The sequence below is a fragment of the Vigna umbellata genome, chromosome 1 (genome assembly GCF_029865625.1).
Source record: "Vigna umbellata cultivar VRB3 chromosome 1, Vumbellata_1.0, whole genome shotgun sequence".
Lineage (NCBI taxonomy): Eukaryota > Viridiplantae > Streptophyta > Magnoliopsida > Fabales > Fabaceae > Vigna > Vigna umbellata.
In genome coordinates, this window is record NC_142165.1 from 27081686 (window position 1) to 27102373 (window position 20688).

Here is a 20688-nt window from a genome sequence, read left to right on the forward strand (position 1 = left end):
TTGATTGAGAAATGGAAACAATATCTCTAAGAGTTTTTCTCCTTACACCTGTAATCCTGCACTTTTCATTAGATTTTTATACCCTTAATCTATTAAACTCATGCAACTATCATCATGATTTAACGATGCTGGTTTAATTCCAACAACCAACAACTAACCACCAACAACCAACAATCAATAATAAATGTTGTTTCTATAAATTGTGCACTTTATATTTTTTTGTTGTTCAATTCTTCTTTGTTTGTGTGTGAGCTTGACTTCTGAAGTTGTGGTCATCGTGGTACAGTGTTATAGTGGTGGCGATTATATTGGTAGTGATCCGGAGGTTGATGGTGGTCATGTTTTGTGGTGTGGTTCGTGGAAGAGAAAGGTAGTGAAATACATTGAAGGTGGTGAAAGACATTCGAGGTTAGTAGTGATTATGTAAACATGCTTAACCGACATTCGAACTGCGATTAATGACGCACCTTTTGAATATTGGTTAAGACTTACCGCAATTCGAAATTCGACAAATCTCAACTAAAATTCAATGACACGTTCTTAATCGCAGTTCTAACACCAATTAAGAGTGAACGCACTTCAAAATTTGGTTATATGATTTTATATGTTTTTTATTTATTTAATATTTGTTATGTTTTTTAGCGCATTTTGAGTTTCGGTAATGTTTTTTTATTTGTTTAGTACTTCTTATGTTTTTTTATATATATTATGCTGTTTTACTTTATATATATATATATATATATATATATATATATATATATGTTTAAAATATTTTGTATTTAAATTATAATATGTTAATGTTTTAAGTACATTATTTAATTTGTAATAACTTTTGTTATATTTCATTTTTTATGTTTTATTTATTATATGATTTTTATATTTCTTGTTTTTCAATGAAAAAAAATATGTTTTAAGTATTTTTATTTAATTTATAATATATTAATGTTTTATATATGTAACAACCATAAACTATATAAATAGTAGTCAACATAATAATATGATAGAATAGTTAAAGACTTGTAGATAAGGAGTTAATCTTATAGTCATCCAAAATGACTATAAAATTTAAAACTTTATCTACAATAGAGCATTCCAAAAAGATAACAACAACTAACAGATTATATCTAAAACTAGACAACAGCGTCATCGCCCTCCAGTGCCTGCTCCAGAGGAATCTCATCCAGCTCTTCTCACATCCAAATGGATGATCATTGCAAAAGGAAAACATCACACGTACAACATACAAACACAAGCGTAAGGGTGAGCTAGGTAAACAAAGATCATATAATAATAATAACATAAGACATGTAAAGCTCAATCAAACACATTATACTAGTCACACATCCTAACATGTTAAATTCTAAACTTGACTCATCCGGACTTAGAATAATTGCCGAGCTATGGCGGATTATGCACTCGTGGTGGTCTCTACTGCTTTGCAAAGCCATTGCCAAAGGGTTTCACCCTGCCACCCTCACGAGGTTAGTCTATTCCGGGTCTTGAGGCATACTGGAAGCCCTCAAGACTAAGACCTCCTGCTACTCCTCACCACATGGTTCAATCCGCTCTACTTGAGAATGAAAGACCATTGGAGTTTCAGGAAAACTCCCAAGATTAAGCTCCCTGCAATTATTCTAAACAAACTGGAATCTCACCAAGAGATTCTATACTGATCTTACATTCATCCCCTTGAATCACATACTTTTACTTGAAATTTCAATCATAATCATACATATTTATATACTGCCATACACCTTAAACACACTTCACAAGATATATCAACATTTAATAAAATTTCATCCTATATAATAGCAAAAGAGAGAAATTTGCTTACCATCATTCGCTCTGCGCATCCAATTCGCAAGGCGAGACCAGGAGTCACTCGCATAACGATTTGTCTCGCTATGCAAATTAACTCGCAGAGGTACCAGACCTCAACCTCTCGCATAGCGAACCCAGGTCGCTATGCGAGAACCCCAAACAGAGACCAACCTTCCTAAACCACTCGCTATGTTATCCTTTTCGCCATTCGAATAAAATTAGAATTAACCCCAGAACACTACCAGGCGCATAGCGCCTTGATTCCTCATGCGAATCACTAGACAGAGAGCAACCCACTCCAACCATTCGCACAACGCCCAAATTCGCTATTCGAATAAACAAACAGAGAGCAACCTCTCACGTCATCCGCACAGCGCACCAACTCGCTGTGCGAATGCCCTTGGCAGAGAGCACCTTATCATAGCGACTCGCTATGCGAAACTACTCACACAACGAGTCTGCACAATCTGCAGAACGTAATTCTGCAGATTTATGCAACTCAAACACCAAATACCTATTCTAACTATTTTCCTCAACTTCGAACACTCCTACATTGTATTATACACCTAATTAGACTTCTCTAAGTGATTCTAAACATGCCTACCACCAATCTAAAGAGATTATGAACCAATTTCTACTCTAAAACACTCAATTTCACCACTTAAGGACCTAAATCAAAATATATCACTTTGCACATGTTTCTGACCATTTAGAAGACTCATACAAGTCACAAATGACTTACCTATAATGCCTAAACAGACCAAAAGAGCCACTGACCTCTAATTCCCAATTTCACCATCTCACTTCCTCTAGAATACACTAAAACACTTCCAATTCCCTAACTTTCTATCCAACAGCTACTATCACAAAATACTAGTTTATAATGTATCAAATTACAGATGCGTAATTCATCCCAATCAGCTCACAAAGCACATTTATCAGATTCACATTAATCACTCCAAACCTACATGATTCAACTTACATAATTACCACATTTAAGCTCAAACAACAACTATATGCAGAAATCAATACACACACCTATCAAACCATCAATTCAATTAGAAATCTAACTCCCCTTACCTCAGAGATTCACAGCTCAGCTCGCCGGATTACCTCTACAGTACCTTGCACCGCAAGGGAACTCAACAAAACCCTACAAATCACCAATTGGTAACCAAGAACAACTCTTAGAGCTAAAATTTGACAGAGAATGGACAGGAGAACACCCAAAACACATGCAATCAGTAGATATTTCCTAGTCCAGGTTTGAAAACAACAGAGAGAAAGAGAAGAACAACTTACCCGCTAGAATCGAGAAATTGATCGATCAGTTATGAAGCGCTCTATGCCGTGGACGTCTGGGCACCTCATGATCGTCAATCCAACAGCTCAGCGAGAAGGAATTCTAGAGAGAAGGCAGAGAACGAGTAGAGAACGAAGGTTTTAGAGAGATGAAGTGATTTAGATAATGAACTCAGCTTTAGTAAGTTATATCTATATTATACGATTATTTTAAAACTAAGAAGCTCGTCTCATTATTTTAATTCATTTATCTACTCTATTACTCTATTTTTCAGGTTCTTACTATATACATTATTTAAATTGTAATATTTATGTATTAATCAATATGTGTTGTTACTTTTTTTATATTATTTCGTTTTTAATATTTTTTGTTATTTATGTTGTATTAGTTAATTTTGTAGGTGTTATTTTTTATGTAGCAGTGAGTTTTTTGTTATTAATTTTTTTACTTATGATTAAGTTTTTAATGTTTTATACGTGTTAATAATTTTAAGCTTTATTTAATTTTGAATAGGTTTTTTTTTTATTTAGTATTTAGTTTATAATATTTTTTTGTTATTTTATATTTATTATATAATTTTTTTTATGTGTTAATTTTTTTAACTTTTGATTTAATTTATAATATGTTTATATTTGGTAATTTTTATTTAAATTTTGAAATATTTTATTATTTGTTATTTGTTAATTATTACTTAATTTGTAATATGTAATAATATTTTTAGAATTTAATTTAATTGATAATATGTTGAATTTTTGTAATTATAATATCATTGATCTTAATTTTTGTTGTTTTTTATTTAATTTTTAATTTTTCGTAATGTTTATAATATATGTTTTTTGATTTATTATATAAAGTTTAATATGTTATGTTGTTATTTTAGTAGTTAAATTTTAATTTGTTGATGTTTATTGTAAATTGTATTTAAAATTGAAGGATAAATAACTATCTATTTGAATGAGTTGATTCTCAAGTAAATTCGAGTTTGATGTTTGAATTTTCTTCTTTTGTAAATGAAGCGGCCGAAGGTAATTACATAGATAAGTTTTCCATTGATCAAATCTTTCCCTCACGCGACGATTTAATTGAATAGGTTCCATAAATTGCATTCGACCTTGGATTTGTTGTCATGATTATAAGATCTGACATAACAACTGGTGAAGCGGGAAGAAAGACATTCATTTTGTTAGGCTGTGAAAGGAGTGAAAAGTATAGGAAGTATAAGTCAGATGTTCAACCTAGTGTATCTGACACAAGAAAATGTGAGTGTCTGTTTAGGTTGAGGGGTAAACCTAAAGGACAAGGTTGGGTGTTAAAGGTTATGTGTGACTATCACAACCATGAATTAATACAGACTTTGGTTGGTCATCCTTTCATGGGGAGGTTAAATGCTGTTGAACAGTCAATTCTTGTTGAATGACTAAGAGTCAAGTAAAACCCTTAAATATTCTTTTGAATCTCAAAGAACATATATGTGACCTCTATAAAGCAAATATATAACGCGAGGTACACATACAAACGATCTGGAGAGGGTCGAGAACTGAAATGCAACATTTGATGATGATGTTAGATAAAGCTAAATACATCCAATGGAGTAGATGTTTGGACGATTCTAACGTAGTAAGTGACCTGTTATGAACACATCTCGATTCAATGCACTTGTTGAGTTCCTTTAATGGATACCACGTACAAGACAAACGAATATCGTCTTCTGTTCAAAGATGAGCTTCTGATAGGGGCAAAGATGGAAATTTCAAAAAAGTTGGAGGTGCAGGATGATATAGGTGAGATGTAGGGAGAAGAGCTCTATCTCTAACCTTATAATTCCTAAACAAATCTATAGAGCGTTATCTCTAACCTTATAATTCCTAAAAAAATCTATAAACTAGTCAATGTCATCATCATTCATAAATTCGACAAAGTTATTTTCACACAACAATATTAAAAAAGGTTAGTTTTTTTTATCCTAAATTATTACGGAAGAATTTTAATAAGAGTAGTAAAGAATATGAATTTTAATAACCTTGACAAAATCATTTGATTCATTATGGTGAGTTGAATTTTTTTAATGATCAAGCACGAGCATTATGAAAGGATTAATATAAAAACATGATAATTTAAACTCCATGTCATAACATGAAAATTAAAATTTAAAAGTAATCACTTAAATTTAACATACTTGCTTTACTTTATATTTCTTGACCAAAATAATGATTAATTCTATAACCCTCCACATTTATCGCACATGAATTCATTGCATCAAAATTTTATACTAACCACAATTAATGTGTGTAGGACATATAAGATGCATACGCTCGTGCTGAGCACTATTCTCGACACTAAGCACCACTCATGACAGAAAATTGATAAATGGTTAAAAATCATTTTGATATTCACTTAATTGGTTAATTTTTGTGGGATGAGAATAAATACAACATTATTTCACAACCTATGATAAGTGAATTGCATTCAAATTGAGAGATACATTTCTTTAATCACGGTTCCAATCACGTTTTTTCAAAATATTTCAAACCCCACCTTTATGTGTTGGAATCTTTAATAGAAAGGAATGGCCATTTAGAGACAACCTAGGATCACTTCCTAGTAATGCATTTAAATTGTTTTTTTGTTTGGCTACTATACCAATCAAATTTGGTGCCATTATCAGGGACCATTGATTTTCGACAAAGGCATTGTTATTATTATTATTATTATTATTTATTGTTCTTTGTTGTTCTATGGTTATTCAATGTGTTAGTTAGTATGTTTATGTGTAGTTAGTTTGATGTTTAAGTGTAATTCATAGTATTGTAGTGTGAGAGTGTTCTAGTTGCATAAATATTGTTAATTTTTGTCTAATTAATTTGAATTTTTGGTTTTTATAGCTAGACTTGTTATTTTTACTTCAAATTTTGTGTGCTCACTTCTTTCATGCCATATTTTGTGTGAAAATTCCCTAAAGCACTTAGTTTGATTTTGATTGAAAGTTAAAAAAAATTAGAATTCATTTTCAGTAAAATGTCAAACAACCATCAAAATTAAACATATTATATATGCACTTGTAGCCCACTCTTCTAGCTATGTTTTTTATATTTTGAAGAAGAAAAAAAAGCTATTTTTTATTTTTTCTTTATATTTTTATTTTGTTTTTTTTTTCAAACTTTACATGTTCATATAGTTAGACTTTGAATTTAGAACTCAAATTTTGTGTGGTAGTTTTTCATGATTTTAAGGTGCTTCCCAAAATGTTAAAGGTCATTTGGAGTTCCTTTAAGTGCACTTGTAGTTTTATCCCAATTTATTTGGATACTGCATGAATTACAACATTTTGTTGCATATGGTGCATGACTAGGTGAAGTCCAGGCAATTTACAACCATTTGATGATGAAATAGATAAGACATTCCATAAATTAGTTAAACATGGTAGAATTCCATCTTTAAAATCCGAGTATTCTGTTACATTCCCTAATAGTCCTAACCTTGAGCATTATGAGCATTTTGAATTTCAAAGATTGGTTGTATGACTTAGCCCCCAAGTCCATAACGAATTGGGATGATATGAAGAAGATGTTTCTAGATAACTTCTTTCTTGCCTCTAGGAAAATTACCATAAGAAATGATATCTCAGGAATGAAGCAATTAGTTGGGGAGAGTTTCTATGAATACTAGGAGAGATTCAACAAATTATGTGCAAGTTGTCCCATCATCAGATTTCTAAATAACTACCCCTTCAATATTTTTATGAAGGCTTACACAACATGGAGAGGAGCATGATTGATGTTGCAAGTGCTGGTGTACTAGGTGACATGACTCTTGTAGAGGCTGGACATTTGATTGAGAAGATGGCTTCTAACTCCCAACAACTTAGTGTAAGAAGTGATGCCATAATTGTTAGAGGAGTTCATGATGTAGAAGCATAAGAGAAAAATGAAAAAGTTAAAGAGTAAGATTGATGCTCTCACCATATTTACCTAACTTGCTGTAAATTAGAAGGCTACACCCGTAAAAGCTATACATCTGCCAATGATGTCTTGCCAAGTGGCAAAAGCATGCATCTCACAAAAAGAGAAGAAAGAGAAACTTATAGACCACTCTTCCTAAGGGCCCCACAAGCTTTTAGAAAGATTTTCCTTGTGGGAGCAACCTTACGCACCAAGTTAGAGTAAAATCCTTAAACTCATACGTCTCCTTAAGGCCCATCTTCTATAGGCCAAAAGCCCTACACTACAACCCCAAGACCCAAATACAAGGCCCAAAAAAAATCCTAGACTACTTGACCCATAATACAAGGCCCCAAATAAACATACTCTACTAAGAACAAAGATAGGCCCAAAAGATAGGGCTTAGGCCCACCTTCCACATATGAAGCTCATCCTCATCTATGCACTTGACCATGGCTAGGGTGTTTCTCATTAGATACATATAAATATTGGGGTTGGATTAGGGTGATATTGTTTCTCCAGTGGTACAAATGACTTTGGTTTATTTATTTATTGCCATAATTGTTCTTCAACCTCTTTATCAACTGGATGTCAAAAATATTTTCTTCATTGAAGATTTGTAGGAATCTTTTGGATTTGTTTCTCAAGGTGATGGAATACTGCCTAACAAACATTCTTCTGTGTTCTCTTTTTCTATTTTTACGTTTTATTGTATATGTTTCTTAGCTTGCAAGGAGCATGAGTTACTATAAATAACTAGCTCCACTTTTCTAAGAGACACTTTTGAGATCAATGAGAATTGAGTTTTCTGAAACCAGAAATAATTCTCGCTTGAGAGTCAAGGCTAGAGAGTCCAAGGACCTCCTCTAGCCACCTTCCAACATACCTCCTTCATTTTTCATTGTTCTCCATTAGTGTCCTCTGTGCTTCTCTCTCCTCCACGCTGCACCACTCCTCAGCAGCCACATCTTCAGCCTCATTCGCGCACACATCAACATATCCTCAGCCACGCGTGATATTAATGGACATTAATGGAGAGAGAAGCACAATGGACATTAGTGGAAAAAAATGAAAAATGAAGGAGGTGTGCTGGAAGGAGGCTAGAGGAGGTCCTTTGACTCTCTAGCCTTAACTCTCAAGAGATAATTGTTTCTAGTATTTGAAAACTCAATTCTCATTAATCTAAAAAGTGTCTCTTACAAGAGTGGAGTTGTGTATTTATAGTAACCAATGATCCTTGCAAGCTAAGAAACGTATACAATAAAACATAAAAATACAAAAAGAGGACATAGAGGAATGTTTGTCAGGCAGTATTCCATCACAAGCGGAGTCTTCTGGATTAGTATGTCATCTTCCCAAATCTTTATATGGCCTAAAATAGTCTCTTAGGACCTAGTTTAGAAAATTTAGAAACATTGTTCAACAATTTGGAATGACTTGAAGTAAGGCAGATCATTCAGTCTTTTACCATCACTCAAGTGCTGGATACATCTATTTGATAGAGCATGTTGATGACATTGTTCTTAAAGGCAATGACCACCATCACATCTCCCAGATGAAACATCTTTTTAACCATTTTCAAACCAAAGATATTGGCAAACTCAAATATTTCTTGGTTATTGAGGTAACACAATCCAACAATGGTATTGTTATATCTCAAAGAAAGTATGCATTGAATATTTTGGAGAAAATGGGTTTATGAATTCAAAATTTGTTGATACACCTATGGATCCTAACATTAAAATCATACTAAATCAGGTGAAGGCTATTTCATATATTGAGCAATATTTAAGATTATTTAGAAAATTGAATAATCTTTCAGTTACTCGTCCTTACATCCTTACATTTCCTTTGCAATAAGTGCGGTGAGCCAATTTTTCAATTCCCCATGTGAAGATCTTATATAAAGTATATTTCTCAATTGGAATGCAGTCATCCATCCGTATATTAAAGTACATTGAATGATCTCTGGAAAACTGTTTGTTATATGGTTCCAATAATCATACAAGAGTTTTTTATTATAAATTACCTGGAAAACACTAGAGGAGGGGGGGGGGGGGAGGTTGAATAGTGTTAATGTAAAACTTTTCACAAACAATGTAATAGGACTTTAGTCGAGAATTGAAAGACTTTACGCAAATAGTTAGTTGCTCAACTTTGGGAACAGTAAAATCTTTTCAAGTGCGTCTCAGTTGTTAAAATATTTATATTGCAGCGTTTTTAATAAAACTTCCTTTTCAATAACTAATTCTTTAATGGAGGAAGTATTTATATTAAAAGTAAGTGAAACTGCACATTTTGTAAGAGAAGCATTGAAAAGAACAAAGCAATAAGCACACAGTCAGTTTTATACTGGTTCACACCATCAACTACGTCCAGACTCCTTTAACACCTTAGAGGATTCCACTATAATCTTCAACAAGATTACAATTGAGTATTCTCACTACTCCTAGTATCCCTAGTAAACTAATAACCCTTGTCACCTTGACTAGTTGATTTTCACCACTCTTAGTCATTGATTTATGGGTTTACATAGGTATGGAAAAATTCTAAAATATGGACAAGATAAATGGTGAATTATGTAGGCAACTCTGCATAATTGTTATTTAAAAGAAAATATTTGGGGTTGAGTTGTTTAGGATTTTGGACCGAGATGTTTTAAGTTAAACTAATCTTTTTTAGGTTGAACCGAGTTGTAAGTTGAAATTGAGCTATTTTAAGTCAAAATTAAGTTGTTCTAATTTGAACCAAACTATGTTAGTCTTTTTCTTGTTGTTAGTCTTTTGCTGAGCTATGTTAATTTTGACCGAGTTGGGTTAGCTTGTTGGTGGAGTTGTTTTCGTCTTTTATCGAGTTGTTTTCGTTGTTGGTTGAACTATTTTCGTTGTTGGCTGAGTTGTTCTCGTTGTTGGCTGACCTGTTTCCATCATTGGTCGAACTATTTTTGTCTTTGCTTGAGTTGTAGCAGTTCTATTTTCTAGATATTTTATTATTGGTGCAATTTCTTGTTGTTGATTACTATATTATTGGTGTAGTTTTCAGTTTTCGTTTGTTGTGTTGCTTTGTGCATCAGAGTATTTTCTGGTTTTTACAGTATTTGGTGCAGATATTGGATGTTGTATTATTTAATGTATTAAATGTTGAGTATTGGATGATGTGGTTGTGTGTATGTCTTCTCTTGTAACTGTAAGTTGAAGTTGTTTCATTTTCGCCCAGAAGGCTTTGGTGAACAGGAAAAAATGGGGAAATTTGTTTGCCCATAAGGCTTCGGCTTGAGTTGAGTACAATGCTTTGACCATAAGGCTTTAGTGAGCAGACAAAGTTTTTACTCATAAATTTTGAAAAGCAAGGGAAAGAAGAAGCTTTGTTTCACTCATAAGGCTTTGACTTGAGCTAAGTATAATGCTCTAACGTTAAGGCTTTGGTTAGTAGACAATTCTTTTACTCGTAATTCTTTTGGAAAGTAAGGGAAACGAATATGACTATAAGGTTTTGGTGAGTAGGCAAGGTGACTGTAAGTTACATGGAAAAGACATACTGATTGGTTATTACATCATGGTAATGTAAATTGGTTATTCTCATGACTGTGGTTATGGTTTATGGATTGAAATTGTTGGTTTGAATTCTATAAGTAACTAATATGATTGGTGTATTATCATGGGTTGTTTCTAATTAGCTCACTCTTACTTGTTTGTGTATATTGCGATGATTGTATAACTCTTATTGTTATATGGAAGTAGATGTTGATATAGACATTATTGGAGACACATGACGGTGAAGAGATATGTTGGGGAACTTTTGGAAGATTTTGGAAAACATTTGGAAAAATGTTTTTAAGTTGTAATAAGTGAAAATCTTTCTAACTTTGGGTTTTGGTTTGGTTTTAACATTACTTTATGCTAAACAAATAAGGTTTTGTTAAATTTCATTGCTATGTGATGATATCAAAGTTTATGTTTTATTTAAGTTAATTGGTAAATTACAAGCTAAAGATCAACATTCCATTCACAAAAATTATGGATCAAATTCCTACCTATCCAAGTTTATGAAAGACTTATTGATAAAGAAAAGGATAATTTGTTAACAAGATAGGATGAAGCTAGATGTTGGTTGTAGTCCAATAATATAAAGTCCCTCCAAACAAGGCTAGGCATTAAGTCACTCAAATAAAATAGAAGAAACACCGAGCTATTCGAGCAAAACCAAACAACTGAAAGCATTATACCACGTAGAAAATATGTTTGGCCTCCCAATACCTGAGTACGAGAGAAGCTTTGTATTCTAGTGCCCTAGTATAGGAGTAGCTTGACATCCTAGTGTTCGAGCACAAAAAAGCCATTTAGCGCCCGATTATAGGAACAACTCAACATCGCAATGCCCGAGCACAAAAAGCAGTTCAGGATTTCCAGTGACCAAGTATAGGAGCAACTTGACCCTCTAGTATATAGGTAACTCAATAAGAGTACAAGAACAAATAACAACTCGGCATGACAATGCCCAAATGCAAAAGTAAGAGCAAATGAACAATCCAATACCAAAGTGGAGGAGTTGTTTGCTGCTCTAAGTCCAAATTGGGACTAAAGAAGGCGGCCTGCCTCTTTCTCCAAACTCTCAGCATTCACCGCCAGCTCGCTAGTCAGGAAGTTGACACTCTCTTCAACCCAAACAAGCAATATCAACCTCAAGGCTAGCAAATTTGAACAACACAATTGGAATTTTGTAACAATTCCAGGTCTCTGTTTGATAGCTCTCGATTGAATTCAGTACACAAGTCAACCATGTTAATATCTACACATCCTTCATTCATATAGCCTAAAAAGAGAAGACACAAATCTCGATCAAATTTAGTACACAAGCCGACTAGATTGCCATTTTCACCTTGATCGCCTTCATTCGAAGAGCCTCAAAAGAGAAAACAAGAAACACGAGGATAAAACTCGAAGAATAGTGCAAAAAATGCTTGAAGAATAGCACGAAGAAGACTCAAGGGATGACAAAGAGGAGGAAGAATGAAGTCGGCAGTATCAAAGTGAAGTCTGTCCGAATACGGTAGCATCGAAGTGAAATCTACCTAAAGTAGGCAGTTCCAAAATGAAGCTTTCCCAAAGACGAGAGCATCAAAATGAAACCAGCTCAAAGAAGGAAAAATGAAAGTGAAACCTGCCCAAAGTCAGCAGTGCCAAAGCGAAGCCTACTTGAAGTCGACAATATCAAAGCGAAACCTTCCCAAAGATAGCAACATCGAAGTGAAACTTGCCCAAAGTCAGTAGCGCCAAAGTGAAGCCTGTCCGAAGACGACAACATCAAAATGAAACCAGCTCGAAGACGCTAACATCAAAGTGAAACCTACCCAAAGTCGGCAATGCCAAAGTGGAGCCTGCTTGAAGTCGACAACATCAAAGCGAAGCTCGTCTAAAGCCGACAACATCAAAACAAAGCTTGCCTAAAGTCAACAACACTAAGCAGAGAATACCTAAAGTTGGCAGCATTAAGCAAAGGCTACCTAAAGTTGACACTACTTAACAAAGCTTCCCAAGATGACTACTTTGCATAAAGCTTTCCTAAAGTTTGCAACACAAGTCGGAAGGACTATTCTTACACAACGACTTTCGAACGAGATCGATTAAGGACTAATCCACTTATAAAGCTTGATCGAAGGACTAATCCACCTGAGAAGCTCAACCAAAGGGCCAATCTACTTGTGAAGCTTTACCAAAGGGCCAATTCACATACAAACTCAACTAAAAGGCCAATCCAAAAATAAGGTTGCCTAGAGGGCAATTCCCTTGCAAAGCTCGACCAAAGGACCAATGCACAACAAGCTTGGTTGAATGGTCAATCCAACAATAAACTATACAAATCGGCCAATGCTTGACCAAGAGATCAAACATGATCATGTATGTCAAACCAAACTCCCAAGACTAGAGGACTTATGTTCCTATCTAGCCCAATAGACATACTAAAGAACACGGCCCAACAAGGCCCATTAAGTCTTTCAACTTTGGAACAACCCAAACATACTTCTATTGGGCAATATTCACATATCATAACTAATCTCAATAGTTTGATATTATGGTTATTAATCATGATGAGGTATCATTTTGTTAGTATTAACTACTACTATGTTATTATGTACTTGAGTTAACTATTATTCCAATGGAAACATAGGTCCACAAGTCATGTTGATCCTATTAAAACAATTAATATTCTCCAAGGAATACTCACTCAGTATCTCATTCTCATATTCATAGATCCTAAACTTTCTTATTAACTTCTTGAAGAGTCTTTGCATGTCCTTTTTTCTGCTTTGTGAAACAAAAAATTTCATTCTGACTTTCAAAAAACATTTAAGTCACTTGTAGGATTTCGCTACCTATTTATAAATCTACACTCAAGATCCCGGTAAAATCAATTTTATTTTCTAATATTTTTTTCTTTTACCATATACTATTGATATCTCAAATATATAAATGAAAATATTTTGCAATAAATTATTTTATTAATGTTGCTTTATATTTATTTGTGAGATTCTAAATTTTAGATATTACATTCTTTTATGATTATGATTGGTAGCATTTATTGAAATAGAAACAAATTATTGTTCGATTAATATTGAATACTATTTTCCTAAATGATAATTTAGAGAATAACATAATTTATTTAATTCTTTTTAGTTTTAGAAGATAATAACAATATTTTATTTTTAAAGCTAAATAATTAACACATGTACTATTTTATTGTGAATCATTAAAATTTCTAGTGACATGTAAAGTTGGTGATTACGGTTTATAATTTTTAATCCTTAAAAAATGTTGAATAATTCCGATGTCTATGTTCATTAATTAGGATTTTTTTATAGATATATATTGAATTTTGGACCCAACTATCATTTTCCTATTTCCGTCGTTGATCATCCCATAGGTATAGGGCTAACAATGACATGCATCATAGGTATACATTTTTTATTATTATATTAAGATAAAATGTTTCCGTATTCTTTCTACTAAACTAATTTCTAGTTCTATGTTGTTTTTCTCAAAGTAGCAAACCTTAAAAAGTTTACTTGTCGAATTTTCATTTCTCTCCTACTTTTTTTTTCATACACGCAAACAAAGTGTGATATAATCCTGATCACATGGTAATTTTAACTTATCCATGGAAACATTCATTTTTGCTAAGCAAACTTGACACGAAGAACAAATTCCATCGGTTTACCTAAACTCTTTATGAGAAAACTAATGGGACCATCATTTTCTTAAACCATTCATGAACACAAGACAATAAGGTTGCTATTTAATTTAGCTAAGGTTTGGTTAATTCTAGGTAGTGCTCAAGGTCGAGTGTGAGGGATAATTAGGAGAAAGACAACCAAGTGCAAGTAGTAGCATGTTTTAGGCTTTTTTTAGTTTACTATTTTTTTATTTATGATAATTTAAAACATATACGTAAGATCATACTTAAGATAATGATTTGATTAAGAGTCCATATTATCAAGAACAAACAAAAAGGAGACTAATTTACAAACGAAGTTGAAAAAGGGAAAACCCAGGACCTTAGTTAATCTCACAATATCAAAGCCAAATCATTGCTGCTTAAGAATCACAAATGATAATGATAAACGTTATCAAGAACAAAACATTATAATCACTAAAAAGGACTGACCATAGTGACATTAGTGATTCTTAAATATCAACGTCAGATTATTTGAATTCTTAATTAAAATTGTATTAGAAGGTAGAAATATAAGCGTTTGGTCAAACGAAAATTGAACATTGCTTGACATATTGGGGTATGAGATTTCAAAACAACCCCACTTGACACCTCTTTTTCCCAAAAAGAACAAAAACAAAAGGCAAAAACTAAAGCTAAACATTCGAACAAAACATGCGCATAAGATTGTTCTTATCCGTGCTAGACTAACATTTTAAGACTCTACTAGTTTATCTGTAACTCTTGTTACAAGTAATGTACATCGACACTTAACTTCTATTCGTATTCCCCAGTCTAAAAGAGTGCATGTACTATCAACATTCATAACTAACTATTATTTATTTTCAATTAAATCAATATCACAAAAGGCAAATCTGATGTTAAGAAGCATCGCTTAACCAAACAATTGATGTAAAATTATATTTTTTATTTACTTTTCCCCGTACTTTCTGTTTTTCCCCCAGAAATATAATATTTTTTACCTTGTAAGTTTTGACAGTTTATTGAACTTCATAAAATCTCACACATGGAATAATTTAATTTAATTTAATTCTTACAACTCACTCTTTCATAAGGTTATTAGTCCCATTTTCATCAGGGAAAGCACAAACACTTTGCCACACCATCTGCATGTATTAATTAATGAAATTCTAACCTCCCTTCCACCGGATTAGATTGAGTAGGAAGTACTGTTATTTTATACCAGGTAGTTCAAGCAAACACAGGGGTTCCAGTTCCTTCAGAAGATGAGGGCTGCAAGGCTCGAATGCGAATGTCATATTTTGTATGATTGTCCACTTTGGAGCTAGGAGATGATTCTGCTCCGTCTGACACAAGAGGAAAGGATGTAGTGTAGCCATTGTATGCGTTTCCAATATGGTTGCCACACTTGCGACAAAGAAGCTTGGTTCTTCGGCGAAACAAACCCCATGAGTGCTTATCAAAATGCGGCACACACTGAATTTCATCAACCTGGGTAAATCTGCTAAGATCAATATTGAAGAATGATATAATACCTCGCTTTATGGACTTCCCATATTTTGATCCGATGGATGAGGTGTTTCGGTTAGAGGAGGATAGATTCAATTCATAACCACAAGTACCACAGCTGCCAAATATATAACGAAAAGGTATTGTAATTTTAACAACAAAAATAAACAACCCAGATTAATAGCAGGTAAATCATCGGCAATATTAAGCTTGGTCTTCAATGTGACTTCAACAATTATAATGAACAAGTTAAGAATACATTTCGAAGAATACAAGATTGTCATCACAACTAATCATGTTAAAAATATACGTATTTGCATCTAATAAGACTACCATTTGCTTACAACTAAAGGAAACGGGACTGGAACTTTTGCAAGCTCAAACTACAGCTCTTACATGCCATCTAAACAATCCAAAAGACACCCATCAATCAAGCCTTGGAAAAATTGTAAAGAAATTTAACAAATGACTAAAAATACTTAGAACTTACAAAATGGAAGCTAACCAACTCCTTTTCTATTTAAGGTGTTCCATTGCAGTGATTGGCAATCTAAGTGTTTACCAGAACTTGAGTAAGCCGAACGTGGAAATATAATCATGTTTTAAACATCCAAGTTCTTATAACTCTTTATAAACATATATTCCACAAAAAATCACATTACAATCATTTTTCATCATTCAAACTTCATTATTTTTGTATGCTCTGAAACCAATCTTTTTTGAGCTAGAAAAATTCACAGCATGATAAATTTAACTCTCAGAACAAGGATTTTTTCCATATAAAAGAACTTGTTTGAAGAGGAATCAAGCATATGCTACGTACATGTTAGTAGTATCCATATAATATAAAAAAGCATACAAAATATACCCTTTTCTTTTCAAAGTGCTCAATGTTAATTTATTACTCACAACTTTACAAAAGCTAATCAATATTTCATGAGATTGAGAGTAAGCAAGCCTTTCCTTTCCCACGTAAAGCAGATCATCATTTCAATCAAATACGATCTTAAACGCTTAACATATCCAATTATCAAAACACTCCACAAGATAGCAAAACTTGATAATAGAGACACAAGCAAACAACTCTAATTCCAACCACTTTCAAGAGTAATATGTCATGAACACTACTATTCAAGCTGAATTTCTTAGAAGATGCAGAAAATCTAACAATTCAGATTTAAAATTATAGTTTCAGTATGGTCGCAATCCTTAATATTATAAAAGATAATAGACAATTGCACCAAATGTAGCCAAAATCGCGTTCCCAGAAGCCTCAAAACCTTGCAATCACATACCGTTTTTAAAACTTTGCTTAATATGGAAGAAAACAAATAGAAATGTCTTTTTTCTTGAGAAGAGGAAAAAGACTGATAACTCTCAATCTCTCTACAGTGATCATGTAAATCCTGCTCGTGAAAGTGACTGAGAGTACCCAATTTAATCATCTATCACCAATCTGAATTCTCCTCTTGAAATTAATAGAATGAAAATGTTCCTTAAAATCAAGTTACTTTAATGATCACACTACATGGGCTAAAAATTAACAATGAAATTTTACAAATTAAAATAATATAATAACAAATAAAATACATATCACGATCGACGGTGCAGAACTATTTCCCGAACAATTCGATTGCGATTCACCAAAAAGAAAATTTACCCTAAAAAAAGAATTAACGAATTTAAGGAAAGTGCGATGACGACGAGTTAGAAAGCGAACCTATAACGGACATCTCTTTGTGAGGAGCAAGATTGGTAGGAGTAAGTTCGGTTAAAGTGACCGTCTCGCTTGAATACGGAATCATCCATCACCTCTTAGAGTTTCCCGGCGGCGGTGGAGGCGGAATGCGGAAGAGCCACCGTGGCGGCGAGGGGCCAGCGAAAGAGAAGCCAATTGTTGGAAATTTGGTTTCGTTCGGTGAGCAGCGTGGTACGGAGAATTTGGAGCGCGATATTAACCAAACCAACCGAACGCGATCGATACGATACCGTTTTGTCAGGGAATGAAAGACGAAGAAGATGATGATGACGACGAGGGAGATGAAGCTTGAGTGAATGAAAATGGATTTGGAAGTTTTAATTTTTTATTATTTATTTTTTTAAAATATTAGTTATTTATTACTGTGTAAGTTGATTTTGTTTTTTAAACCGCGTGGGGTAAGTTAAAGGATTTGATCTGTTGTGTGTGCCTGCCTAGCGTTTCGTACTGTGCTTCAGAGTTTAGGTTAAATCCCTTTAAGTAATCCCTGTGTAATCTTTGTGTAATCTCTATTTATGTTGGATTCTTTCAACTAGATCTATTTATTAATTTTTTTTAATAGAGTTTTTAAAAGTGAAAAATTGATTTAATTGGATTTGCTGTTAAATTGTATTAACAAAGTTAAGTTTTTTATGACGTGACAGGTTGACGTGATTAATTTTTAACACGTGACATAAGCAGATGTTGTTATGTGGAATTTCATTACATTATACATTTTAAAATTAGGTTTTCTGAAATGTATAATGTGATTATGAACTAGGGTTCAATGAAATTAGGATTAAAAATTTGAAGGAGAGTCTTATTCGTTATGCGAAATCGTTACTGGAAAGAGTATTTGTTCAGGGCTTTCGTGTTTGATAAAAATTGAAAATGAGAGTGTTCTTCGAGCACAAAAGTTTCATGAAATTGAATCCATCACCACATTGTGTCCTAATTTGGAGTCCTTTCTTGTGACGTGCACCTTCGATCTGAGATATATAGGTTTCATTGAGGATGACATGTCTAATTGCCCGAAGCTCAAGCTCCTTCACTTGGTCGATACATAGTTATTTTTTAATCACAAAGAGGACGGGGTTTCGGCGGAGAAGATGGTAGGGTTAGCCGTGCTACTCTAGTGACTTTGTTCTCCGAACTTCTCTTTTGGAAGAGTTGGTGTTAGATGTTAGTAAAAATTTGAGGGATAGTAGTATGGTGCTGGAAGTGTTGGGTTCCTCTCTCACTAGCTATACCTAATTTTTCTGATTCACAATTTTAGTATAATTTAGGTCTAATCACATATTCTTTTTGATGATGCAGATATTTTGTTTGGAGGTGTTAGTTCTCTGGCCAGTGGTTTGTTCACATGTTTTAATAAAATTCTATTATGGAATTTATTCAATAAAATTATGATTTTGGAGGTCTTTTATCAGCATACATTTTGAAACCATGTACAATTTTTATTGAAAACATTGACCACTTGCTTCTGTTGCAGAAATACAAGCACATGTTCCAGTATAGTGTTCCTAAAATGAATAATTTTTCTTCTGTAAATTTTATTTATCTGATTCTACCAACTTTATCCGTAAATTATGTCATATATCGGAATGAGTGGTGGGTTGATTATTTGCTAGCTTTTGAATAGAAAATTCCAGACCTATAATATAATAACCATCCAATTATTTTATGTTATGATTCATTTAAAAGGAGATGTCACATTCTGTATAACTTTTTACATAACTTGTAGCTTTAAAAGGAGATTCAATTTGTAAAGACAACATATTTGTATTCTATAGTTTATTGGTGCTTTTAAAAGGGCATCAAAAATTTTGTTTGGATAATCCTTCCAATAAATAATGTAAGACAAGAAAATTAAAAGCTAAAATGAATTTAGTTTTTCAACTACTTCTATGAATATTCAAGAAGAAAGCAAATAATAAATAAATTAGAGGTAATTAAGAAAAAGAAGAGGGGAGAAAAATAATAAATAAACAATGAGAACCACAATTTCATATCAGTACTCTCAAATTTATCTCCTGATTGAAGGAGCACCTTGGATCTAAGGTTGAGAGAGTTTTCCTCTGCCATGGACTTTACTCTTTGTCTATTGGTAACTGAGCGGACCTTGATGATATGGGGTTGATTGAAATTGTCCCAGAGAGTGTTCCAGGCTGGTTAGCGTCTTTGCGAGAATTGCGAACTCCTTGCGTCGTCGTGAGACCATGCCGTGAGAGCTCTAGCGCCTTCGTTTCTTCTTCCTCGACAATTGCGAGAATCAGTGCATCCTTCATCTCCGTGAGTCCTTTTTTTCACAAATCACCAACCTGCAAACCTAGAGACATCATAAACACTGAAGAGATGAAAGAAGTGGTTGAAGATGATGAACCCTAATTTGTGTTTTAATTCTTAGAATTTCTTTTTAATCATATATTTTACGTAACAACCTGTGCTTATGCCACGTATTAAAAATTAACCACATCAACCTGCAAGTCATCAAAAACTTAACCCGTTAACTCAATTTAACGGTAAGAACCCCAATTGAGTCAATTTTTCACTTTTAAAAACTTTATTGAGAAAAAAATTAATAAAGGAATCTAATTAGAAAAACCGAACATTAATAAAAACTACTAAAGGAGTTTAACCTATTGATTATGGCTTTAGGACTATGTGGAACGGTTACAAGAGAAATACTTTACTTTTAAACGATAATGTTTTCTGTATCGCAACAGTAAAATTCCAATCACAAACAAAAAGTTATAAAAATATAATAATATAAAAAACTACATATACTAGTGATTCTTCAATTAAATATTATAATTATATTGATATTATTTATCTTTCAACCTATTTTATTTATAATTATATATCTTTAATTCCATAATTTAATTATTTATAATATTAATATTAATATATTACATCAACAAGTTAGTTCGCATAAGTTTGTATCATATTTATCGACTTTTAGTTACATTAGGTTGGATTCACATTATTAACCTATCAAAATTACGAACCTAATATAATATTTGTAAATTTATCCTAATAGATTTCACGAAAAGCCCTATATTAATAAGTCACCAAAACCTAATAAGTCACCAAAACCCAATAATTCAATGTGAACTTAATAACAAATGTTCAAAAAAAGATACCAGAATAGTTCATCCTACAATTTTTATGTTACGTCATTCCACAAA

At 33.0% G+C, this 20688-nt stretch overlaps 1 protein-coding gene and 1 long non-coding RNA gene across 2 annotated transcripts; one reads left to right on the plus strand and one right to left on the minus strand.

The window, feature by feature from the left end:
- Positions 1–238: 238 nt before the first annotated feature.
- Positions 239–10643, plus strand: LOC148205032 (uncharacterized). Its single transcript, XR_015784984.1, has 2 exons — positions 239–408; positions 10279–10643. It is a non-coding gene; the product is annotated as an uncharacterized LOC148205032 (long non-coding RNA).
- Positions 10644–15271: 4628 nt separating this feature from the next.
- LOC124847271 (uncharacterized protein At4g08330, chloroplastic-like) lies at positions 15272–17956 on the minus strand. The gene is made up of 2 exons (XM_047324725.2): positions 17483–17956; positions 15272–15880 (listed from the first exon to the last, which is right to left on the minus strand). Exons 1-2 carry the CDS (start codon positions 17569–17571, stop codon positions 15484–15486), a joined length of 486 nt encoding a protein of 161 aa, XP_047180681.1. The 5' UTR covers positions 17572–17956; the 3' UTR covers positions 15272–15483.
- Between the last annotated feature and the right edge of the window lie 2732 nt (positions 17957–20688).